The 26257-nt window shown below is 43.3% G+C and overlaps 1 protein-coding gene across 1 annotated transcript in view; it reads left to right on the top strand.

Annotated features, from left to right (window-relative positions):
- The first annotated feature begins 2159 nt into the window (after positions 1–2159).
- The window catches only part of FAT4 (FAT atypical cadherin 4), a 142963-nt gene continuing 118865 nt past the window's right edge, over positions 2160–26257 (top strand). Inside the window, 1 exon segment of the mRNA XM_040555450.1 lies at positions 2160–7445. Within this exon segment, the coding sequence (XP_040411384.1) occupies positions 2163–7445 (5283 nt within the window). The 5' untranslated portion in view covers positions 2160–2162.

The following is a 26257-nucleotide window of genomic DNA, read 5'->3' as shown; positions in this document are numbered from 1 at the left end:
AATAAATGATTTCTCTCCTGCTATATTGCTTCCTACCTTGGCGAGTTCCTCATAGCCACTCTTTCTCAAGGCAAGCTGGGGGGTCCTCGGTGCTGTCGGGACTGTTGTCATCCGAGCTGCTCGGCACGACCTGCATTCAGGGGAGGTGCTGGCTGTGATCCTGCGGCTGGCAAACAAGCTTTTCTCACCGGCTTTTCCCTTCTGTCACAGGCTGTCTTTTCGACCGATGGCATGTAGAATTAACAGCGTGTGTGTAACATTCACATCCGAGTCTTCGTATAAACAAATTGTTCATTTTTCAGGAGGCAAAATTAGGGGTAATGACAGAGGAGAGAACTGAGCCAAAGGAATTTATTGCGCTGGTCCATTAACTCCTTTAAAACACATCCTGCTGACAGTACCAGTGGCAGCACAGAAAGTTTTGTTTTGCTTTATATCTAGCATAGCTGCTCCGATTTCAACAGTTCTTTTTTTTTCCTATCCCTTAAAATAACTTTTTGCTAAAACTAAAAAAATAAATAAATAATAATAATAATTGCCCTTAAACCATTTCAAATCTTTGGATACATAAACTATTCCTAAAAATCTAATACAGCTGTTATAAGAACTTTATCAACGTTTTCTGCCTGAAGTTGTTTTGGTAATTAAAACTCAGCTGCAGAATTTAATCCATTTTTTCTGTAAGCATTTTGATTGCAAAAACACTTTCTGAATCCTATGAAATTTAGATGTGCTGAAATGTTTTAAGATTTTTTTTTTTTTAATGGTTGTGGGTGGCTTGTATCTAGAGATACACCAAGGATAGTTTTACATCCACAGGCACAAAAGGCCTAAGCAAATTCCGTTTCTGAAACAACGTGCTGATATTTAAAGTCATCATGTGAGATCAGCAACATAATTGCAACTATTAAACTGCATGGCCTGTAATACTGCGTGGATATTGTTTAGTTTAATATCGTGCATAATTGCAGAAGCTTGCATTTATTGTTTGTGCTTATGCAATGGAAGAGGCACCTTCCATTACTCCAGCACCTGGCATTGACGGGCATTATTTGCAAGAGTGTGGAATAGCATAAACCTGGTGCTTTGAACTAGCTCCCCGTATATTGTCTTTCCTTCTCCTTTCCTTTCCCCTTGCTTCGGGCAGGGGCGGCCGGCGGGCAGCAGAGGGCGCTCGGGGAACGCGGTTGTGCGCGGCCCCCGCGCCGCCCCCCAGCTCCGCCGAGACGGGACGGGACCGGGGTGGGACGGGGAAAGAGGGGAAAGGGAAGGGAAGGGAAGGGAAGGGAAGGGAAGGGAAGGGAAGGGAAGGGAAGGGAAGGGAAGGGAAGGGAAGGGAAGGGAAGGGAAGGGAAGGGAAGGGAAGGGAAGGGAAGGGAAGGGAAGGGAAGGGAAGGGAAATAATAATAATAAAAACAATAATAAGAAAAAATAATAAGAAGAAAAAATAAGAAAAAATAACAAACAATAAAAAATAAAATAAAACAAAGCAAAATGAAATAAAATAAAGTAAAATAAGATAAAACAAAACAAAATAAACCCAAAGCAAAACAAAGTTAAATGACCCCCGAGCAGCCCCGGAGCGCTTCCGGCCGCCCCGCCACCCGTGTCCCGGGGTCCCCCCGTTCCCCATCCCGGCGGGTCTGCCCGTGCCGTGCCCCCCCCCGCCGGTGCCCGCCTGCCCCAGGTGCCGTGCGGTGGGCGGGCAGCGGGCGGGCAGCGGGCGGGGATGGAGGCGTTGCTCGGCGCCTGGCGGCCAATGGGCGGCCGGGGGGGAGCGGTCCCGGGCGTCAAGAGGGAAGGGGTCCATGAACGCGCCGCAAAGTTGGGGCCGGGCAGCGGCAGCGGGCGGCGCGGCCGCGGGTTGCGGAGCCGACGGGGGGCGGCGGGGGCTCGGCAGCGTCTCCTGGGCCGCCGCTGGGCGCCCGGGCCGGGCATGGAGGAAGAGGCGGCGGGGCGGCCGCTGCTGAGGAGCTTCGGCGGCCGCTGCTGAGCGGCGATGCGGAGCGCAGCCCCCGGCCGGCCCCCGGCCCCCGAGCGGCGGCGGCGGGCGCAGGAGGAGCGGCGCGGCCCCTGAGCGCGGCGCCGGGCGGGCAGGGCGAGCGGAGCCTCGCGGGGAGGGAGCGAGGGAAGGCGCCCCGAGCGGCGCCCCCCCGGTCGCCATGGGCCGCCCCGCCGCCGGCCGCGGGGCCCCGCCGCTGCTGCTGCCGCTGCTGCTGCCGCTGCTGCCGCTGGGCGCCGCCGCCGAGCCCCGGCAGGTCTTCCAGGTGCTGGAGGAGCAGCCGGCGGGCACCTGGGTGGGCACTATCGCCACCCGGCCCGGCTTCACCTACCGGCTGAGCGAGCGCCATGCCCTCTTCGCCATCAACGCCACGTCGGGCGCCCTGCACACCCGCGCCACCATCGACCGCGAGAGCCTGGCCAGCGCCGTGGTGGACCTGGTGGTGCTCTCCAGCCAGCCCACCTACCCCAGCGAGGTGCGCGTGCTGGTGCTCGACCTCAACGACAACGCGCCCGTCTTCCCCGACCCCTCCATCGTGGTGACGTTCAAGGAGGACACGGGCAGCGGGCGGCAGCTCATCCTCGACACGGCCACTGATGCTGACAGCGGCACCAACGGCGTGGACCACAGCTCCTACCGCATCGTGGCTGGCAACGAGGAGGGACGGTTCCGGCTCAACGTCACCCTCAACCCCAGCGGCGAAGGAGCTTTCTTGCACCTGGTTTCCAGGGGTGGGCTGGACCGTGAGGCCACCCCCACCTACCAACTGCTGGTGCAGGTGGAGGACAAGGGCGAGCCCCGGCGCCGTGGGTACCTGCAGGTCAACGTCACCGTCCAGGACATCAATGACAACCCGCCCATCTTCAGCCAGACCCTTTACCAGGCACGTGTTCCTGAGGATGCACCAGTGGGGGCCAGCGTTCTCCAGGTGGCAGCAACTGATGCTGATGAAGGCACCAATGCTGACATCCGCTACCGCCTGGAAGGAGGTGATGGCGGCGGCGGTGGTGGGGAGGGGGCTGGCAGCCTCCCGTTCGAGGTGGACCCCGAGAGCGGGGTGATCCGCATCCGGGAGCGCCTGGATTACGAGACACGCCAGCAGTACTCACTGACGGTGCAGGCCACGGACCGGGGGGTGCCCGCGCTGAGTGGCCGTGCCGAGGCACTCATCCGCCTGCTGGACGTCAATGACAACGAGCCCCGGGTGAAGTTCCGCTACTTCCCGGCCACCTCCCGCTTTGCTTCTGTGGACGAGAATGCAGCCCCTGGCACTGTGGTGGCCCTGTTGACGGTGAGTGACGCCGACTCTCCTGCTGCCAACGGGAACATCTCCGTGTCCATCCTGGCGGGCAACGAGCAGCAGCACTTTGAGGTGCACAGCAGCAAGGTACCCAACCTCAGCCTTATCAAGGTAGCAGCCGCGCTGGACCGGGAGCGCATCCCTGCCTATAACCTGACGGTGGCGGTGGCTGATAACTACGGGGCCCCGCCGCCACCCCTGGGGTCCCCCACTTCTTCCCTTTCCTCCGATGGGGTGGTGGCGGCTCCTGTGAGCCGCTCGTCGGTGGCGAGCCTGGTGATCTTTGTGAATGACATTAATGACCACCCCCCTGTCTTCGGGCAGTCGGTGTACAGGGTGAACATCAGTGAGGAGGTGCCGCTGGGCAGCTACGTGCGGGGCCTGAGCGCCACAGACCGCGACTCGGGCCTCAATGCCAACCTCAAGTACAGCATTGTCTCGGGCAACGAGCTCGGCTGGTTCCGCATCAGCGAGCACAGCGGGCTGGTCACCACGGCTGGCCCCGAGGGTGGCACCGCTGGGCACACTGTAGGTGTGTCCCCCTCCGTCGGGCTGGACCGGGAGACTGCTTCTGAGGTGGTGCTCAACATCAGTGCGCGTGACCAGGGGGTGCAGCCCAAGTTCTCCTACGCGCAGCTGGTGGTGACCATCCTGGATGTCAATGACAACAAGCCTCGCTTCAGCCAGCCTGAGGGCTACCAGGTGTCCCTGGCTGAAAACTCCCCGTCAGGAACTGAGCTGCTGGTCCTGAGCGCCACAGATGGGGACCTGGGGGATAATGGGACTGTCCGCTTCTCCCTGCAGGAAGCTGAGCCAGCAGTGGCAGCGGTTGGCCCGCCCCTGGTGTCCCCTCGCAGGATCTTTCGCTTGGACCCGGTGTCGGGCAAGCTCAGCACCATCTCACAGCTGGACAGGGAGGAGCAGGCTCACTTTTCCCTGCAGGTCCTGGCTACTGATTTGGGTTCTCCTCCCCTTTCTTCAGTAGCTCGGGTTAACGTGAGCCTCCTGGATGTGAATGACAACAGCCCTGTATTTTATCCTGTCCAGTATTTTGCCCATATCCAGGAAAATGAGCCAGCTGGAACCTATGTAACCACAGTGTCTGCCACTGACCCTGATCTGGGACCCAATGGGACTGTCAAGTACAGTATCTCAGCTGGAGATACTTCCAGGTTTCAGGTCCATGGCCAGACAGGGGTCATCACAACTAAAATAGCTCTTGACAGGGAGGAGAAAACTGCGTACCAGTTGCAGATTGTGGCCACTGATGGTGGTCATCTGCAGTCACAGAACCAGGCCATTGTCACCATCACTGTGTTGGACACTCAGGACAATCCACCTGTTTTCAGCCAGGGCATGTACAGTTTTGTTGTATTTGAAAATGTTGCCCTGGGTTACCACGTAGGTACTGTTTTTGCTTCCACCATGGACCTCAACACCAATATCAGTTACCTTATTACAACAGGTGACCAAAGGGGCATGTTCACCATCAACAGAGTGACGGGGCAGATCACCACAGCCAGTATTATTGATAGAGAAGAGCAAGCGTTTTACCAGCTGAAAGTGGTGGCTAGTGGTGGGGCGATAACTGGAGACACCCTGGTCAATATAACAGTCAAAGATTTAAATGACAATTCTCCGCATTTCATTCACGCGGTGGAAAGTGTAAATGTGGTTGAAAACTGGAAAGCTGGGCATACCGTATTCCAGGCTAAAGCTCTTGATCCTGATGAAGGTGTTAATGGCATGGTTCTTTACAGCCTTAAGCAAAACCCAAAGGGCTTGTTTTCAATCAATGAACAAACAGGTGCCATAAGCTTAATAGGACCACTGGACATAAATGCTGGGTCTTACCAGGTTGAAATCCTGGCCTCGGATATGGGAGTGCCACAGCTGTCCTCTAACTTTATCCTGACTGTCTCTGTCCATGATGTGAATGATAACCCTCCTGTGTTTGACCAGCTTTCCTATGAAATTACTATTTTGGAGTCAGAGCCTGTGAATTCCCGGTTTTTCAAGGTGCAGGCTTCTGACAAAGACTCGGGAGTGAATGGTGAGATAGCTTATAGTATAATTGAAGGAAATACTGGGGATGCCTTTGGCATTTTCCCAGATGGACAGCTGTACATAAAGAGTGAACTGGACCGTGAGCTTCAGGAAAGATACGTGTTACTGGTTGTTGCCTCTGATAGGGCGGTAGAACCGCTCAATGCTACCGTGAATGTTACGGTAATTCTGGAGGATGTAAATGATAACAGGCCATTGTTCAACAGTACCAACTATGTGTTTTACTTTGAAGAGGAGCAGAGAGGTGGTTCATATGTGGGTAAAATAAATGCTGTAGACAAAGACTTTGGGCCAAATGGTGAAGTCAGGTATTCATTTGAGCATATGCAACCAGATTTTGAGCTGAACACGGTAACTGGAGAAATAAGAAGCACTCACCAGTTTGACAGGGAAGCTCTTATGAGACAGCGGGGAGCTGCGGTATTTAGTCTTACAGTAATAGCAACAGATCAGGGGTTGCCAAAGCCTCTAAAGGATCAGGCAACTGTACAAATCTACATGAAAGATATCAATGATAATGCCCCCAAATTTCTGAAAGATCTCTACCAAGCTACTATATCAGAATTGGCAGCAAATCTAACACAGGTTCTGAGGGTTTCCGCCTCAGATGTTGATGAAGGGAATAATGGATTGATTCACTATTCTGTAATCAAGGGAAATGAAGAAAAACAGTTTGCAATAGATAGTAGCACAGGCCAGGTGACCTTAGTAGGCAAGCTAGATCATGAAGCTACTGCATCATATTCTCTCGTCATCCAAGCAGTAGACTCTGGAGCAGTTTCCCTAAGTTCAACTTGCACGTTGAGCATTGATGTATTGGATGAGAATGACAACAGTCCTTCCTTCCCTAAATCAACTTTGCTAGTGGATGTCTTGGAAAACATGAGAGTTGGTGAACTTGTTTCCTCTGTCACTGCCACTGACTCTGATTCTGGTGACAATGCTGACCTCCATTATAGCATTACAGGGACAAACAATCACGGGACCTTTAGTATCAGTCCCAACACTGGTAGTATTTTTCTTGCAAAGAAATTGGACTTTGAGACGCAGTCATTGTATAAGCTAAATATAACAGCAAAAGACCACGGAAGGCCACCACGGTCATCTACGATGTCAGTGGTAATACATGTTAGGGATTTTAACGACAACCCTCCTAATTTTCCTCCAGGGGACATTTTTAAATCTATTATTGAGAACATTCCTGTTGGTAGCTCTGTCATTTCTGTGACTGCTCATGACCCAGATGCGGATATTAATGGGCAGTTGACATATGCAATCATTCAACAGATGCCAAGAGGTAATCATTTCCGTATAGATGAAGTCAGAGGGACGATATTTACCAATGCTGAAATAGATCGGGAGTTTGCTAATCTCTTTGAATTAACAGTCAAAGCCACTGATCAGGCTGTTCCTGTGGAGTCCAGGCGATTTGCCTTGAAGAACGTGACCATTTTAGTGACGGATCAAAATGACAATGTTCCTGTGTTCATATCGCAAAACGCTCTTGCAGCCGACCCTTCGGTTGTGATCGGTTCAATCCTAACGACAATTATTGCTGCAGATCCTGATGAGGGCGCCAATGGAGAGGTGGAATATGAAATAATCAATGGAGATACTGAAACCTTCATTGTGGATCGCTATAGCGGAGACCTAAGAGTAGCATCAGCTTTGGTGCCCTCTCAGCTCATATACAATCTTATAGTTTCTGCCACGGATCTTGGCCCCGAAAGGAGGAAATCTACCACTGAAATGACTATAATTCTGCAAGGGGTTGATGGGCCTATTTTCACACAGCCAAAATACATAACTATCTTAAAAGAAGGCGAGCCTATTGGGACAAACGTGATATCTATAGAAGCGGCTAGTCCGCGGGGTTCTGAGGCCCAGGTGGAATATTACATCGTGTCCGTCCGGTGCGAAGACAAGAGCCTGGGGCGCCTCTTCACCATTGGGCGCCATACCGGTGTCATCCAGACTGCTGCCATTTTGGACAGGGAGCAAGGAGCACGTCTCTACTTGGTGGATGTTTATGCCATTGAAAAATCGTCTGTTTTGCCCCGCACACAGCGAGCAGAGGTATAGCTTCTATTCAGTTATTATTTATGTGTTTGCTTTCTAAATAAGCTGTTTAATGGATTTGGTTTTAGTTGAGTATTTTATGAATATTAGTGCACAGCAGAACACCTGAATGCTAAGTCTACTGATTCATTAATTAGAGAGAACCTTTCAGCCTGTATACTTCAAACTTTATTTTTTTTTCCTCGAAGTTGCTTCTCTAGGAATTTCAAAGAGGATTTGCCATAGTGCTCAAATTTGGCTACCATGGGCACAGCATTGGCCAAATACATTTCGGGTACTGAATGGTTTAGGTCCTGAAAGCTTTAATTGCAGGCATATTGTGAGTTTTGCACGCCTTCTCATTTTAGCAATCATTAATTATTCTAAGTCTTTCTATTCCTATGTGAGTTACAGCCGAAATACTGTCATGATTACAGTAATGAAAGATGTTGAGGATTGGCCAGGAGGGGATTGCTCTCTGAACAGTTCATTTAGTGTCTCCAGCCTGGATGTGCTTATTCTCCCCCTGCCTTGTGGTTTTCCTGGTGAAGCCCCTCAGACAGATCTCCACATGCATCTCTAATCTACCGTTACTTCTTTACCTGCACAGATGAGCATGAAAATGCTCTTGTTTCTCTTCTCTGGTGTGACAGACTGAAAAGAGTAACAGTTTAGCAGGCACCTTTACTTATCAGAAAGCAATTTGCTTTGGCCTTGACTCGAGGGTCTTTAGATGTGCTCTATATCACTAGCTTGAACAGCAAATGGGTTTGAGACATCAGCAGTGAAGTACAAGTATTTTAATTGCCACGGAGTATGGCAATTGGGTCACAGAGCTGAAATTTTACACCATTCTTGCCGTCTTGCACATGAAGACTGGGAGGCCTGTTGTGAAAGGGAGCCTTGTGTTTGGTTTAGCTTGCACCATGTTATGGAGATGCCTTCTGTGCTTTGTTATGAGTCATTTAACTTGCACTCGCTGGAAGTTTGGGTCTGGCACCACTGAGTGTGTCAGCCAGCGGGGGATGCTGGAAGTACGGTGGTTCAACCATTTCCCCCGCCAACTAAGCCCATTACCTCAGTATTGCATAGCCTCGTGTGTCCCAGGTGTTATCCCATCTATATTTCCACTTCAGAATTATGTCTTTGTCTTGAGCCACCAAGGTGTTTTTTTTTTGATTTTAGCAGATGGGATATTTCTAATTCTTGCTTGACAGCTGTAGCTTTTTATCTTAATTGTCACTTTGTTGTTGTTTTTACTGCACTATAAGTATGGTCTGTATAGGTACGTAACCTGATTATCCTGTCCTGACAGTGATTGATGCTCTGTAAAGCACTGTTGTCAGACCGGGAATCTGAGCAGAACTCAAAGATTTCTCAGTGTGTATGAGTGAGTTTATCTCAGCAGCATGTGTGCTGTTTGCTGTTGATTATTGTTTTGAAGTGTATCTGAACATGACCTGTTTGACTGCTGCTGCTGGTTTATATAGTATGCTGTTTTTATGGGAAGATTCCTGTCACACTGGTGCCTGCATCCCTGCTAGCAATTTGTAAAAGATAAAAGCAAAAACCGATAAAAATTGAGTTATTAGTAAGTTATATTTTGTCTTGATGGACAGTTATTTTAAGGGTTAAGCCTTTGTCAGTGAGCATTTGGATCGCGATCCTGCAGTTTGGAGTCTGCCCACATGACTAAAGAGTTTCTTGACTGAAGGGGGACTCACAGGAGACCCTATGGTTGCAATAGGCTCACACATTGTAAAAGTATTTAATATGAATATTTGGTGAGCAGCGAAAAGAACAACTATTGAAACTTTAAACAAATTTTACATTGTTGAATACAAACCACTCCTGAAATCAAAAACAAATGTTTTATTCTGTAAAGAATATTGAAAGCAATGGTTGGGAGCTAGGATTTCATATTATTACTTACATGTTTATAGCTTCTTAAATGCGTCTTTTCCCAAACATAATTAGCGTACAGTGCTTCTTTAGAAATATATTATAAATTATAATCAGCTATCAACCTTAAAAAGCATAACCATATGCAGTATTTCTCTTGACTGATTTCATTTCTCTGCAGTGGTTTTTGCTGTCCTGCACTTGAACAAGCACTACTACAGTAAAATTCCTTGCATAAGCTGCCTGTCAGTGGGTGCTGAATAAGCAACGCAGCTTTTTTCCATGTTGCTTATGGATGTTAATTTTTTTGCTCACTGGAACAGTGGTTTGATGAAATGGGTGTGCTCGATACAGTCTTAGAGTTTAGTGCCAGTCTTTTATAAGAAACAGCCGATACCCAAGTACATGACCAGTATCTTTTACCTTTAAAAACCCACCTTAAAATGCACTCATGCTACAGTCTTTATGCATCAGTTCTATAATCCAGAAGCTTTAATGTTTTCCTTCAGTTCTGATTTTTATGGTGATGGCTCACAGAACACAGATGAGGGATATTGAACATGCATGAACCTGTAGAAGTTATAAAGCCACAAAACCTAAGTGTTCTTTCACACATAATGTCTTCAACTTTTTTGACATTTACATGACAAAATGAGGACTGACCAATTTTGGATTCCCCTGTGAGAAGCAGGTTATAAAGCATTTTTCTACACACATAGACAAAGCATAATAGGTCTGGCTGGTATCACAATACCTGACGGTTTTTAAGCAGATAGCTGTTATGAGAAAAACCTTGAGTGTTGTGCATTATCTTTCTTCCTTCTCTTACAGCATGTTGTTTTGCTGCTGGATCTGGTTAAGAAGGAGGGAAGGAGCAGCAATAGGTTATGCTTAACAACTTCCCATTCTTCCTGCCTGTGGCACCTTTTGCCCCAGTGCCAGACATCATCCTAATTAGAGTGTGGCATCTGAGTGAACCAGAGAGCACTTGGAGCCACTCAGTGTTGAACGTCCCTGTTGAGATCTGGGAAGAAAGCAGCAGCAGCAAGTTGTTATTCAGTCTTTTTTCTAACTTAGGCTTTAGGAATGGTTTTGGGTGGCAGACACCTGGTGTGAAATAGAGATTTTTGCAGCTTCAAAGCAGTGACTAGGCATCATCTAAGAAGAGCAGGCCTGCATGAAACTGCTTATTTTATAACTGAATCCTTGTCCTTGGGAAATGGTATGATTTTTTTTTTTTAGGTTCTATCATTAATCTCTTTCTTTTTTTGTAGTATCAACTATATTGAAATTATTTACCCAGTGCTCCAGCTGAAAAAGTCTCTCCCACCTTTCACATCCATCCCTGGGGTTTTCCCTATAGGATCTCACTATAGAGCCATTCATTGCATAGCTATCCGGTTTGTACTCTACCCCTTTCTGAAGAGAGGGTCCAAGGTAAGAGCTATGCATTGGCTGAATCCCCTTCTGAACACAAAGCAGCTGAAAGTGTAGACTTGCATTCTTTTCAGTAAACCAGTTAAAAAAAGCTAAGAACTGTTTATCTCAGTTTCTTTTCTGAGGTGACAGGACATACAGTAATGGTGTCAAACTGTACAAGGGGAGGTTTAGATTGGATATTGAGAAGAATTTTTTCACGGGAGGGGTGGTCAGGCATTGGAACGGGCTGCCCAGGGAGGTGGTGGAGTCACCATCTCTGGAGGTATTTAAGAGCCATGTGGACGTGGCGCTTAGGAACGTGGTTTAGTGGTGGACTTGGTTGTGCTAGCTGATGGCTGGACTTGATGATCTTAAGGGTCTTTTCCAACCTGTATGATTCTATGATTTACAGTTTGTGGATTTTTTAGCACTTAGGTTTCATATTTGTGTATAATTCTGTGCTCATTATTGCCATATGGAAAGAGAAGTGTGAGTTTTTTGGAAAATGCAGGTCATGAGGTAACATTTATGTTCAAAGTACTAAATAGTTTGAGATTTGCAAGGAAAACAAATGCTCATTCCATTGTATTTTACAGCCAATTTGTGTAATTTTGGATAGTTATTAAATTTGAAAGCTGCTTTATTATTTTGACTTAGCCTATTTCTGTGTAATCTACAGTGACAAACCAGATTATTTGACATTGTATGAAAGCATGCTGTGGTCAATCTTATTTTTTGCCCCACTTGTATTAGTTATTAGGTGTGCATTGCTCTTCTCTGAGAGAAAAATAATGTAGGTGTCCTGAAGGGAGCCCTTCTGTTTGCTATTTTATGTCTTTTAACATACTCGTGCTGGAAAAACAAAGAAAAAAACAATTGCTTAGCTCCTTTCTCCTGGCTTTCCAACATAAAATCTCTTTTAACCTCTTCCAGCGGGGATGAGGGTTTCACCATCATGATCCTATATATGTTACAGAGTGACTAATGTATATGGGTATCACTGGAAAAGCACGTGATTATATTGAGTTTTGCCTTCCAAAACAGTTGTGTGGTGTATGTTAGGAACCTATGGACAATACTGTTATCTGTGCCATGTTACTCAGGATTAAGCAGAATTAGACAGAATCTTAGTTTGCATGGTTAACCCTTAAGTGGGCAGTTTCCTTGAGAGGAGTAATGAGCTGGCTAGGGACCAGTGGTGCTAACGTGTCTGTCATGTGTGTTACAAGTGAGAGGGTAACAGTTGGGGTGTTGAACTAGTTCAGTCCTTTTATCAGGCAAGATATGGGGATTTCAGCCAAGGCAGACTGCTGGCATGGTAAAGGTCTGGAAACTAATGGAGGCAGGCAGAATGCGTAGCCATCTCCCCCTGGAAAGAAAATCATAGCACATTTTACCATGACTCTGAACTGCAGCTACAGCCATAAAACCCTAGCTGCATAGTGTAATTAGTTTGTGCGGCTTTTGACTCGGCCCAGACTAGGTGCTGTGGCTTAGCTAGCTCTGGGTCACTGCAGCACCACGTGGGTCCTTGCTCGAGTGAGATGGAGGGCTTCAAAAGCATCTCCTCTGTTTCATGCATCTTGTGCAGAGCTCCAGAAACCCAGTGGAAAGGAAAGTGATGCTAAGCAGGAATGACAGGATACATTGGAGAAGATGCAGGCAGAGCCATAGGAACATTCTTGTCTCCCTCCTGTTTGGACTCGGGGCTGCTTCAGAGATGTGTAGGAACTGCCAGGGTTGCTTGTGGCCTAGACCTAATCTCTCTTCCAGGCAGGGAAAGGTGTGAATTGGTAGGGCAAGCAAAACATTGAAGGTGTTACTTCTATAACTGAGCTGGCCAAGGATGGAGGGCTTTAAACTTAGAGAATTTGAACCATTTTACATAAGTCTTATCTGGCATGTCTCTGTAGTTACCAGTGCAAATGGGAACAATGGAGTACTCCTTGTATTCATACTATTTATAAGTCATTTTATTCTTTAATGATACGTGGCATGTTAATTGTAGCTTGACAAAGGAAACTACTTATGAAACATTTGAGTAAACAATGAAAATCTGCCTTCTTGTCCAAGTTCCAACCCCCCCCCCCCTTTTTTTTTCCCTAGTGCTGGTATTACTGATGCTGAGAAATCTGTAACTAAAGGTATTGCTGTCACTTGCAGTGATCTTAAAAAAGGGATCTATAAGTTCTCCTTGAACTAGTGTGAGATGGATGTGACTTATGTTGAAAACTGTTCCAAACCAATTAGTGGGTTTCAGTTCAAAGCTTTTAATCTTCTCTCATTTCTTTAATGATTCTGCCTTTCTACATTTTCTTAATATCTAGAGTTTCTAATTTCTTTGCTATTTTTGCAGCTTTGGGGCGTTTTTGCATGTGAGGTCACTTCATAATTTTTATGTTAAAAATCACTAGACTTTAAAAACAACATTCTTTATTATGGAAAATATTTTTCATGTGTCTCTAATGCAAACATTAGAAATAATGGCTCACAACCAGTGTGAAACGTTCGTGTGCTTATTTTTGCAAAGTGTTAAATTCTTCATACAAATCTCTGAATGATTCTTAGGTTCTAGTGATGGTAATTAGCAAGTCCTTTTCCATGTAAAATGATACCCCCCAACATGATGTAGTGCAGGTTTCTTTCTATATGCTAGTGTTCTGTGAAACAATCCGTGGCTGTTCATTTTGGAGAACTTCAGAATTTAGGCACCTCAGCATGCCTGCCCTCTTGGTGTCTCCAGCTCTCATCCCCAGCTTTGCTGCAGTAAGACTACGTTGTTGTTGGCTCCTTAAATCTTTGTTACTGTCTCTGCCTGTTTCCTGAGTGTATCTTGAACTTTGAAGCAGCAGCAAGTGCCGCACCTCATCAGAGGATGGTTTTTACCCTTTTGACTGGTGGAAAGAGGCTTCAGATGTTTTTGTGGTCTCTCTCTCTCTCTTTTTTTTTTTTTTTTTTATAGGTCGGGACCAAATGTTGTTAAAACACCACTCCAAGGGCTATTCTTTCCCTCCCCATAACAAAGTGCCTGTTTTGTGTATATCAAAGCAACTCTGGAGCATGACATAGTTATACTAGTATAGTTTGTTTTAGCTGTGTCTAGACTAGGGAGTAGCATTACCGTTAACTCAGTTTGGTTTGTTACCCATGTAATTATGTCTGTGCAAAACCTGTGTGCGGACAAGCCCTAATACTCTAGGGTTCTAATTAGAAACAAAATTTACTGCGAAGAAAATTGAAGTAAAACAAAGACTTTTCTTAACATTTAGTCAGGAAAAGTGGTGCCAGATCAGTATGGTACATCGTATGATTTGTTTCAGTAAATTTATAGCCTTACTTCACTTTGCCAAGAATAATACTAGATATGTTGGGAAACTGTGTCTTTGTTTTACTATGATGTTTCTCTCTATTCTAATAAATCTTGTATTTAATTAGATCACTTAGTCTAGACTGTCACCCAGGTTTGTTTTTGTAGTGATCTATTTTTGTTTACCTCCTCAGAGCAATAGCATACCAAAAGGATAGTAGAACAGATGGAAACTGATAGCTCTGATTATACTGTAAAAATACATATAGCTACATTAGTTAATGCAAAGGAATTTCAAAGAGTCTGTTATGAAGTGGTAATTTATGTGCCAACAGCTATGCAAAAAGTATTGAGAACAAGCATTTGCCTTAATATTTCATATTCTGCAATCTTCATGTGTGTACACACTGTTAGTAGGCTATTTATTGTTGTATTGACATAACGATCTTGAATTGGTATACCATGGTTCTACTATGTTTACTGGAGACATCCAGCTCTACAAACAGGTTACTGTGCTTGTGTTATCTGTTGCAAACATTCAGCAGCCCATGAGGTTCAGACAAATGGAAGGAGCTTTGTGGGCTGCTGCTGGTGGACCATCTTCTAATGGTGTATCACCTTCCCCCTCTTTCTACCCTCTAGCCTGGAGGTGGCATCCCCAGCCAAGTCTGGGTTCCCTGCAGCAGCCAAGTGAGGGAAACTAACTCCTAAGACCCCCATGAAGTTGGTCTGGAGAGGGAAAATCAAAGAGCATCTTGGAGATAACTTGATGGCAGAGGGGTCCATATAAAGGTTGCCTTTTGATGGTGCCCAGGAAATGAGCAAGGTCTACTGGCTACCACCTGCAGGTTGCTCATGTGATGGAAGGCATTCACTGTCTGTCCCCTGTGATTGCCACAGTGGGATCATCTCTGAGAGGTGGGTTGTGTCTATCTCCTTGTGGGTGGTGTGTTTAGCATCCTTTTATAAAGATAAAACCTGAAAGGATTTTTCTCACGGATCTGTATTGAGTAAACAAATGAGAATAATTTGAGATGTGCCATATGACCAGTAAGTGAAGTATCATCAGCATTAACACAAAACTAACATCCTTGACTTCAGATATCCACATTTTCTAGTCTCTTAGCTAACTATACTCCCCTATAAATATGCATGTACATGCATGTGTCAAAATAATTCTCTCATCAGCTGCTCAGTTGGAGGTGCTTAGAAAACAACTAAACTGGCTCAAGCAACACTGTAGTCTTCTCTGTATCATCCACCTGTACTGTTTTCAGACCTCTGTCAAGCAAGAGTCAAGCCCCAAGTTGCCATCACAAATACAGAAGTGTCTAATAGGTAAGGGGAACATGGCAGTGCAACTTGGTTATATTCCAGTTTCTCATCTTTGTATTACTAACCTTCTGAATTTCCTAAAAATCAAGGACACATTTTTCAGTAATAGTACCTCTGGTACAAGATACACAACGAAGGTTCAGACCAAGGTTGTCGTATGTTGTCTTTGGTGAGGCACATGTGGGCCTGCGTTGCAGTGCAGTACGTCCCCAGAAACCTGAACTCAGGTAGTTTTTGATAAATGGAAGGCATGAGAGAGAACAGTAAAGCTCCGGCTTCAAGGGTTGATGTTGGTAGGTGTCTTTCTGGGCCTTTGGGGCCTACTGCTCCAGCCTGGCCGGAGGTCAAGTGCTCCTGCCTCCTGTGGAAGCTCTACTGGAGTGCGCAGCCTGCTGGGCCCTGTATCTTCTTGCTGCTATACTGTTTTTCTGAAAAGTTTCTATGTAGTTTAATACTGCACATCTGTAATCTTTCTCTTTCACTGCTATGTTATATTTAACTTTTGAGGATTAAGGATGCCATCTACTTCTTGCTTGATTCTATTTAGCATTGAGGAAACCGATAAGCTGAAAACTTTCAGTGTCTTACAAGTGAGTTTTGACTCATTTCCAGATTCTTAGGTGGATATCTATGCTTTATGGGACAGCTTATTAGTACAGAGAGTAACAATTGCCCTCACTAATGGGAAGGAAGAGTGATTCGTTCCTGACCCTACTTTGGGAGAGCAGAGCAGGACCAGAGCTGGGCATGGCAGTACCCTGGCGCACCTCCTGCCCTCGGGAGCTGGGTTAGGAATCATGCCAAGGGTCTTTTGCCAGGTGTCAGGGGGGAAGCTGCTCCAAGCTGATGCACAGCTCTGCTTTGATACTTCTGCTCATGTGCTTTTAATGTCTACTGTGAAGCGAGGAATGAACAAAGGATAATTCTCGTTTAGTGAGTTGTGCTAATGAGTGGTAATTTTAGTTTTAAAATCATTTCAGGCTTTTCCCTTCAGGATTCATTTGCAGGTAAATTCATTTTTAAAGCCTTTGAAGCATTTTCAAGATGTGTTTTTGTCTAAAATATGCACAGGTAAAATATTAGTTTACAATGTTGAGTAATTTACAATTTTAAGCAAACACATCTACTCATCTTTGGGTTTTTAACTGAACAGTATACAAGTTTGGGTTTTGGTAGTTGCAACATTTCTTGAAATAGAATTCAGGAGAAAGCTGTTAATTCAAAGAATGCATACATGATGTTTCACCTACCCAAATCTGTAGTCTCCTTTTTAACCTGTACACAGAGTTGATAACCTGGTTATGCCAAATTAATTTATATAGCATCCAGATCTACATAGTGCTAAACTTAACTCAGCTATAGCAATTGGTTATCAAAACAATAATTTGATGTGTAGCATCCAATAGCACCTGGAGAAAGAAAATACCAAGTTCATATCATAGGATATAGGAAAAAAAAAAGTTTACTACTTGGAATTTCAAGCTAGAGGTGTAGGTTTGCAACAAGCACTGTATATGGGGAAATATGTGATTATGTTTCCCTTACAGTGTACCAGGAGGTAAATTGTTCCTTTGAGAACTAGAGAGAAAACTGAGGTGAGGGCTTTTCATGTCAACTCCTTTTGGATCGTTTTTGATAAATTAAGAGAATTCTGCTGAAATAGTTTGGAGGAAAAAATAAAATGCCTGAACAATGGCACATGTCTGCAGTGTATGTGCTTAAAGCTTGTATTTTCCATAGGGGTTTTCTTGTATCATATTACACTCTGGGATTCCTGGGGCTTTTCCCCATTCCACATTCTTTATGCTTTTCAATACAACAAATCTTTTTAATCCATCAAAATGTCACACTGTCTGAAATATGGAGACATGTTGCAATTACAAGGCTGTTTAGAAACAGAAGACAAACTCAGTAGTTTATTGCACTCTTATTCTTCAGAGACCTGTATTTTTGTTTGTGCATTTATTTAAATGACTTTTTTGTGAGCATGTTTCTATTCCCTTTGAAAGGTGCTAAATAAAATTTTTATGTCTGTCTGGTTTGAGAAAAGAATTTGAGCCTTTATGATTTCAGTGAACAAATTAATGAAAATCCAGATTTTAACCCCAGCAGGGTCATGTCAGATTGTCTGGAAACTAATTTATGGTAGCGATGATCTTAAAAGAAGTAGAGGTTTTCTTCCCATGTTTTTTTCCCTCTCTAACACCCCTCTTAACTCATGTACTTCTAGCTTTCCAGGAGTCAGCTTTTATTTTATTTTTACATATACATTTCTTAACACCAAATAAGTCCTATGATCAGCGCCGTAAGTTGCAGTTTTTTATCACCTGTTTATTTCTCTACGTTGTGTTATTGAGTGGGGTTGCAGTTACTCAGAATATGGCTAAGTGATCGTGTTCAGATCGTAATTAATTAAACGTAAGCAACGGTGCCTTCTAATTTCAAGTCCTGCAATCGACAGATTTAGACGGCTGCTTGAGCCGTGCGCTGGTGGAAAGAGGAGGAAGTGGGAGTGAACATTTTCTTTGCAGGGCAGGATGATATTGGGTAGGAGAAAGCTGCACACATGCCTGCCAAAATACTTGGATCAGACTAAAGGAACACAGATGGCTGAGGCTGATAAAGGTGTCTCTTATTGTTTTTTCTGCTCAGTACTGTTTTGAGTTTGTGTGAGAGAAAGAGGTAAGAGGGGAGGAAGAAGACTACATGAATATGTTTATTTTAATACATTTTACAGCATAGAGAAGAAGTTGCATAAATTCAATAATCCTGTATGTCTGTGCTCAGTAGGACGCCGTATGCTGGAGCTAAGCCTTTCTTTTAGGTTTCGGTAACAAATGAACAATAACGAGCCCTTAGGGATTTGCACTGCAGTTCTACCAAGTCCTGTTGTCTGACCTTTGGTTCTTGTCTCCTCATAGGAAAATTACAATGCAGTGCTGGAAGCAGCTCCTAAGAACTGAACTGAATGCGTTGGCCGCCCTGGCCTGCTCGTAACCAGCCCGAATGCTAGTGCTCCTCTTGCGCGGACCCTCCATGCCTCCTTGTTGCTCAGACCACTCATTATCACAATCATTTATTGTATGCAATCTGTGTGTTTGTATGCGTATGTGTGAGTGTATAAATAATATCTTGCCTGCAGGAAGGTAGTGCATAAGTCTGTCTGCAGTTTGTTTGGCACAGGAGGAAGACGATCTACTGCAGCACAGGGATGTGTAGAGGAGCTTGTAAGGGAAGAGTGAGCCGCACACACTGCTCATCTGAGCAAAGTTCAGGTTTTTTAGCATTTCTGCTATTTATTGTTGTAGAAATCAATCAGCCGCCATTATCTAGGTAGTACTTTGTTTGAACTTTAAAGTTGCTTGCAGAAATGAGTCATTTTCACCAGACATAGTGGTTGTTCCAAGTCATTGGATCCGTTACACCCTTAAGCAACAACATCCATCAGTGCAGAGCTGAGGAGGAGGGACTAGAAACAAGGCCTTTTTTTCACTCCATATATTTAAAGCAGTCTTGAACAAGCATCTTCAGTAAGAGGCCTTAAGAAAGATTCTTGTTTTGTAAGTGTAATGTTTTCCTGCTCATGACAGCTGGAAAGCCACAGGATGTTCCTACTGGTGAGCATGAAAGTAAGACTTCATGCTAGAGCAATTTAATTTCATTTTGAACGTCTTTATCAGTTGCTATCAATAAATTAACATTGCAGTTTTTTTCAGAGGAAAAGGCCAAACTTGTCCAAACCATCTTTGTTTTTGTCTGTTGACTTCTAAATGCTCTCTCTACTTCTTTGATCACCCCCTATACCTGTATTTTTAAAACAATGAAATACATTTTTTGGTTGTGTAACACCGTCCAAAACTGCTGGAGGGAGACAGTGTTTCATTCTAAGATTTGCTGCTATAAAATGAATGAGCTTTTATGATTCCTTGAGGTCTCACATGTGCAAACAGTCTCTTCTATAAATACAGGATAATATTATGAATATTAATTATGGCTACTACTATACAAATAGAAAAATAAATGCAGCGCAGATACATTCTTCCTGGGAGGACAAAAAAAAAAAAGGCCATATGTTGTGAGCATTAAAAAACTGCTTTTTTCCATGCAAATGTATCATTGTTATTACAGCTTTGGCTGTCTGAAGGACTTATGAGCATAGGAATCTGGAATTTATAAAAGGAATCCTTTAAAAAAAAAAAAAGTGAACTGGCTTTTCTTTCATTTAGTTATGTTAATTTTTCCATCACTATAATTATATTTTTATTTAATTAAATTCCTCTTCATTTACATTGGTACAACCAAGCAGAAAATGAGGCCCTGAGTAAATCTGAAAGACCTATTTGTGTAATTTAAAATCTATATTGAAAGTGACACAGGGTAAACACCAAACAACTAGGAAAATCTTGCCTTTACCAAAGAAATAAGGGAAACAAGACATTCTGCAATCTGTAATTAGGCACTTTACGTGGATGTAACGTAGTAAAGAGGAGTATAAGACAATGCTATTAACACATTGCTCCCATGAAAAGAACTACCAATCAGTTATAGTATGAAGAAGGTTACAGGACAACTTAATGGAGCACAGTTCTGTAGAAACTGTCAAGAACACAAACTCTAGAAATTTTTAGATATTTAGACATTTTTAAATTTAGATTGACGTTTTTAGACATGTGTCTTGGTCATTGTTCATATAATTTTAAAAATAAAATTGAGCTTTATCTAGTATTAGAGTGCTTTCTGTTGTGGCGTAGTTTTTAAAAAGACAAAAAATATCTTCTCTGACCTAAGTTCGAATTTTGGTATGGGGATATCTACATAGGCTGGTAAAAAGAATGGCAAGTCTAAAGTAGTTTGGTAGGGGAATGTTGGCAGCCTAAAAATTGTATTACCAACACGTTATCAGATCTATTCCAGCCAGGGTTAAAGGGAGAAAAAATAGCTTTCTTATGAGAGGGGAAAGATTCAGATTTTAAAAAAGTAGTTATTGAGAAACTTTATGCGTGTACACACTCAAGACCCAGCTATAAAATCCTGTTCTCTTCACTCCTCTTGCAGACTAGGGCTACTAGTGTAGGGCTAGCAGCTTGACCTTCTGGTAGTGCCAAGACATAGGCCATCTCCTAATTTACAGAAAAGTATTTCCTATGTTAAATAAAATGGGCTGCTTACTAAAATGGGAATTCCTTGAGGAATGATCATCTGTTCTCTGCAGAGATGTCTTCACTAAAGAAAGCTTGAATTGAGCTGTTTTCCTCTTTTACTGCAATTGGGACCAGCAGTCCTTTTGGTTCAGGAGATGGTGGGCTTTGGGGTCACCTGCAAGCTCTTGCGCCCTGCAAGTTTTCTCTCTCAGTATTTGCTTACCAGGGGAACTATAACATCGTGGTTTAGGTATCTCATTGTTTGGCTCCCCAGATGCATCTAGGATCTGTAATAGCATCACTAATAAGCCATTCGTTGAGGCTTCCGGTATCTCCTCAGCAAAGTGAGAGGCAATGAAGAGAGTGAATGCACCCACCTATCATGACTGGGAGACTCCTTCCAAAGTGTCCATCCTGTGTGGCCGGGATCTGCATGCCTTGCTTGAACTAGGCCGCTACATTCAAGGTGGCTAAATTTGGGTAGTGAGTCCCATCGCAGGTGCAGGTTTCTGCTCACATGGGGAATAGCAACCAGCAAATACTTATAGCATATTTGAGAATAGGTTGGTGGTAGCAGTTCTTCCTTCTTCCACACCTCCTGTGGCCCCCATGTTCAACTGCAAATGGAAATGTGTGAAATGGGCGGTGCGTTCAATTGCTCAAAAACGTTTAATAAAGCTTACATGGCAATCTTCTCTTTAGAAGGAGCTCAGTTCATTAATAGTTTTTGTTGTTGTTGTTTTTTTTAATTTTCAGCCGAGAAAGTTGTATTGGAAAGAAAGAACTGCATTAGTAGGCTGAAAGATACTATCTTTCTCCACTATTCAAAGCATATTTTAATATGATTATACAGTGTAGCTTTATACTTCTCCATTTAAAAAAAAAAAAGTCTAGGGTTTAGAATAAAGGACTCTGAAACAGGGAAACATTGCCTTAAGATTTCCTCCGTGACACCAACAGACGATTAATTGGGACAGTCAGCGTGGCTTTCTCTTAAAAAGAAAAAGCTTAATGATTAACTAAGTTCTTTTTCTGTCCCTCCCACTGAGCATATAAAATGCTTATAAAAGAATGTAGAAATGAGGCACTTAGTTGTTTTTGTTGTGCACAATAGAAACACAGCTGAATATTTCATAATATATTTTATATAACCAGAAACATGAATTTCCATGTGATAGTTGTCAAGTTCTGAATATAATAATGTATGCTCCGAGTCACTGAATATTTTCTGGAGAGAACAAAGCTGACCTTCTCCCTGGGGTGTAGATAAAGTAACACCTATATTGAACAATTTATGCAATGTAGTCTCTACGTGTGTTGCAAAATTGCGATTGAAAATGGCAATTTGGTAAATTATTACCAATTCGAAACCAAATGACATTGCTCTGGCTTGACGTTTCTAAATACCTAGTGAAAGGTAATGAGACTTGAAATGTGCCTGCTGTGAACGTGTAAATTTTTTTTTGGTGTCATCTGGGGAGAAAAAGAATTTGTTCTACAAACAAGGGGATCGTAATGCAATTGGCAATGACTGTCATCTTCCACTTGAAATTCCAGGTGGTTGGTGACTGCCAGACATGATGGTAGCATGCCGAAACATAGAATTAAGCATCTCTTGAATGATGTCTACATAATATTCAGTGTTCTTTTACTTGCATCAAATTCAACTCGCTTGTAATTACATTTTCAAACAAATGTATTAGATCTGTGCATGTGCTTTTGCAAAATATATTATTTATATTTGTTATTTTGAAATATTTCCTTTCTTTTTTGACTCTCTGAACTGGCATTTGGCATTATTTTAGGGATACATTAGGATAGTGAGAGGGCAGCTGAGATTCTGTCATGTTTTTGGAAATAGTTTGCTTTTACGTTGTACAAATCTTCTTCCAAATTACATAAGAATAGCTCCTTCATGTAACAGGGCTGTTAGAATAGAGGTGCACTCAGGAGGCAATGGGACAGTGAGAGGTACAAAGGATCTTGTACAAATTGGATTCAGCCCGAAGTATGTAATAGATGTGAAACTTTTTGAGATACTGTGTTACATAGGGCACCGCATTTTTATCTCCTGTTCAGTGAGATCAGTTGCATTTCTCTGTTCTTAATCTTTGTCAAGACCCCTGTTTTACTTACTGAGAAGTAGTCTGCTCTTCTGGGGAGGAATTTTCTTTGTATTAGCTGAAAGCACTTTGTAAATGGCAGGTTTTATTTGTTCTTTTCCTAGTCATGTGGAGAATAATTGTAGTATTGAGCTATATGATTCACCACAATCATTAAAATACAAAAGTTTATGTAATGTTTTGGTAATCTAACATGTTATGTATAGATCGAAGTGAAAATTACAGCAGGGTAGTTTCAATGTGGTTACTTTAATTTATATATTTTTAAAGTTACATCCTTCATAAAACTACCTTATAAATGTGGCATTGTGGATTTACGTAAGAGATGTCTGTCAGTAGCTTGCAGCTAAATATCCTTACTTTATGAGCCCTCTAAAAGTCATTTTCCCTCTAATAGTCAATCAGTGGTAGTTTCATAGGTGCTAGCTTTCACACACCTAAGCATCTGAAATTCAGTTTTGCCTTTATGGATGGTGGATTTAGGCCTCTTATGGCATGTGAATTGTGCCGCCTAAAAAATTTACAACTTCCAGTCCAAGCCTAATATATATACTTTTGAGGGAGTGCTGTTTGCGTTACAGGCTGGTAAGTTTTGCCTGGCTCCGCTTGCTGTCTAAAAGATGGGTGGGATTGTGGCACACTGGTGCGATGGTCGGCTGGTCTCATCTCAACGATTTAATTTCTTTTGAGGGACATAAATTCTCGTCCAGGCTCGTTTGTTTTTATCATGACGGTGGCATTCTTTTCTGAAAGTGGCCTTCACTGCATTTTTAAGGGTCCTTTGAAAAGAGCCTACATGTTGCTCTCCAGAGAGGCAGTTTGAGGAGGTATCTGGTGGGGGCTGCGTGGTGACTACCCCAGCTCACCTCCTGCCCCCAGCTGCTCAGTGCTGCCCTTGCTCGCTGCCTTGGCACCAACAGCTGTTCTCAGCATGCTATAAAGAGGCTTAGGAAACTGATCCAGCTGAAAAATAGCCCCAGAATAATTATTTTTTCAGCCAGGTCAATTTTCCTAACCCATTTTACAGCCTAGTGATGCAAGAGCCTGTGCTGGCTGACAGTAAGGGGCAGTGAGGGACTGGGGATGAAAGGCTAGCAATAGAGCAGGGGGATTAGCAGTGGCTTAAGCCAGGATAGTTTCCAAAAATATTATCATATAGGCTATTTTTTCCCCTCACAGAATATTTTGATACTGCTGAAAGTTTCACGTCTAAGTCCTGACATCCAGGCATTTAATAGGTTTGGAGCATTTGGGGTTCTGGAGCATCTCCTGGGACTTGGTTCCTATATCTTGTGTGCCTCCGCTGGATGGGATAGGATGCATTGAATAGACTTGAGATAACTGGAGCCTTAGAAGAGAACATCATTTTCTCCAGAATCTTCTCTGTTCTAAGTTTTCAGTTCATTTTCTTTTTTGTTGTTTTCTATAAAATCCTATTTTCTGTCCTTATATATATATATATATGTATATGTTTAATTGAGGCTTATCTTTTTTTCTGGCTTTAGCAAATAGACAAGTTTTTAAAAATAAAGCAGAACATAGTTAGCTTTTGGATTTGATTGCTATTATTTTGAAGCTGAAAATGCTGTAGAAGTCAGGTTTTAACGATGGCTTACAACAAGTCTGCTAAAGAAAATAACAAAGCTATCTAAGGATTTAGTTACTAGTACAACTGTTTCCTCATCTCAAATGCAGGCAGTCCTGGGTGAATAATGGCATACAGGAATGAGTGGAATGAAGGAATGCAGCTGGATGCTGCAGCCCCAGGAGAAGTCACAGAATCGTGGAATCAATCATCTAGGTTGGAAAAGAGCTCCAAGATCTTCTAGCCCAGCATTTAAGTCGAGGTCATCCAAAGCCAGGGCTTCAGTGGTCAATGAGGAGAAGCACGTAACAAATTGCAAAATGATCTTCCCTAGGCACAGAGGGTTCCTGGTTATTGAGCCTCTGGCAGGGGAAGATGAGTGCACGTGTCCCTCTTTCAGAGTACAGAACCTTTGCAGTATCAGGCAGGAGAGCTGCAGAGGGGTGGTCATGGCATGCTGTTAGAAAATGCGTTGATGTATTGTGCGCATCACCTTCCCAAGGGGAATAGGTGAAGTTTAGCCCCTTCTCCAAATAACCATCATTGCAGCCTCTATTTTTTTTTGCCACCTTCTTTGCCCTGCTCCAAGTCGTGCAGTCCACATCTCCAAAGCATAATCTTTGGAGGTAAGGCAGGCAGGCAGTGGACTTGCTGCATGTGTGTGCAATGATGCTGTGGTGTGATGGAGGCTTGTCCCACGGACTCCCATGTTGCCTGCCTCACTTTTTTGGTCTTGTGAACTTTTTACTTGAGCGCTTGCCCAAAGTGAACTCATTGTAAGGTAATTCCTACTGTAGGAATCCGGGCTTTGTCTCAAGAGGATCACTGAAAAATACGAAGATAAACCTTCAGTTTAGAAGAAAGATGCGTTTTTTTTCTTGCTATTGTACTCCAGTTTTCTGTCATTGTCTGCACCCACGGGTGCTTTCCTCTTCTGTTAATTTCCAAATGTAAATTTCATACATATGTTTACATACATATATGTGTGTGTGTTTATTTTAGTGTGTAGTCATTTGTATTTATTGTTTTTATTTAACACTTCTTCCTGCTCTGTTACTGGCAGCAGTATTTGATTTATTTCTGTGATTAATTCTTATCCCTTTTAAATCCACGGAGCTTTTTTAAAAGAAGAAAGAAATCTTAACAATAATAGTAGCATTCAAGCTCCTTTATCTTCATTTTGTTCCAGTGCAGTGGTGGATATTCCAAATTCTCCATGGTAATAGAGAAGTATTTCAGAAGCAAATATCTTGCCAGATCTTTGCATTTTCATTACAATTATTGCTAAGGAGAAAGAGTACTTTATCAGCCATAGGCTTTGTAGTACTAGAACATAGATGTTTAAAGCTGATGCAAATTAGTGTTCTCTTTTCATTGTGAGTATACTGCTGAAGTAGTGCAATTTTTTTAAGAATCAAAGATCTTTTCTTAGAAAGACTTCACTGGCATCTCTTTGGTACGCAAGCAGTGCAATGCATCCCTGCGGTTTCTTAGAGGCTGAACAGAAAGATCTCCCTTACTCTGCCTATTTTGTTACTTGCGGATTATGTGCATTAGCTGTTATCCCATTATATGGTACATTCATAACTGCTCTGTTCAAGTTCTGAAGTAACCAGGTTGGGACAGTGTATAGTCCTGCTAACATGAAAAGAGTACAGTCAGGAAAAAAAAAAGCGTGTTTGGCTACTGGGAGGACAAATAATGAACCAAAGATTTCTCTTTAAATTTGTTCAACATTTTTCTTGTTTTCTGTCTGGGAGATGTCTGCCTGACTTCTGTCCTTAGGCAGACATCTCCCCTCTTTCATTTTGCCTGTCATATCTGACCTAACCCAACCAGGGAATAATTTTTGCTCCTGAAGGCTCTGCCTGATCTTACAGTAGTGTTTCTGTGCTGTAAGTGTGATGAAAACAAGGGTTAGAAATGGCAGAGTTTCTCTAAGGTTATCAAAGAAGCAGATCCAGCTCTGTTTTGTGAAAAGAAGTCATTTCCTAGAGTGAGCCCAAGGAGCCTGGCTA

This window comes from Cygnus olor, chromosome 4 (genome assembly GCF_009769625.2).
Source record: "Cygnus olor isolate bCygOlo1 chromosome 4, bCygOlo1.pri.v2, whole genome shotgun sequence".
Lineage (NCBI taxonomy): Eukaryota > Metazoa > Chordata > Aves > Anseriformes > Anatidae > Cygnus > Cygnus olor.
This window is presented reverse-complemented; position numbering and strand designations above follow the sequence as displayed.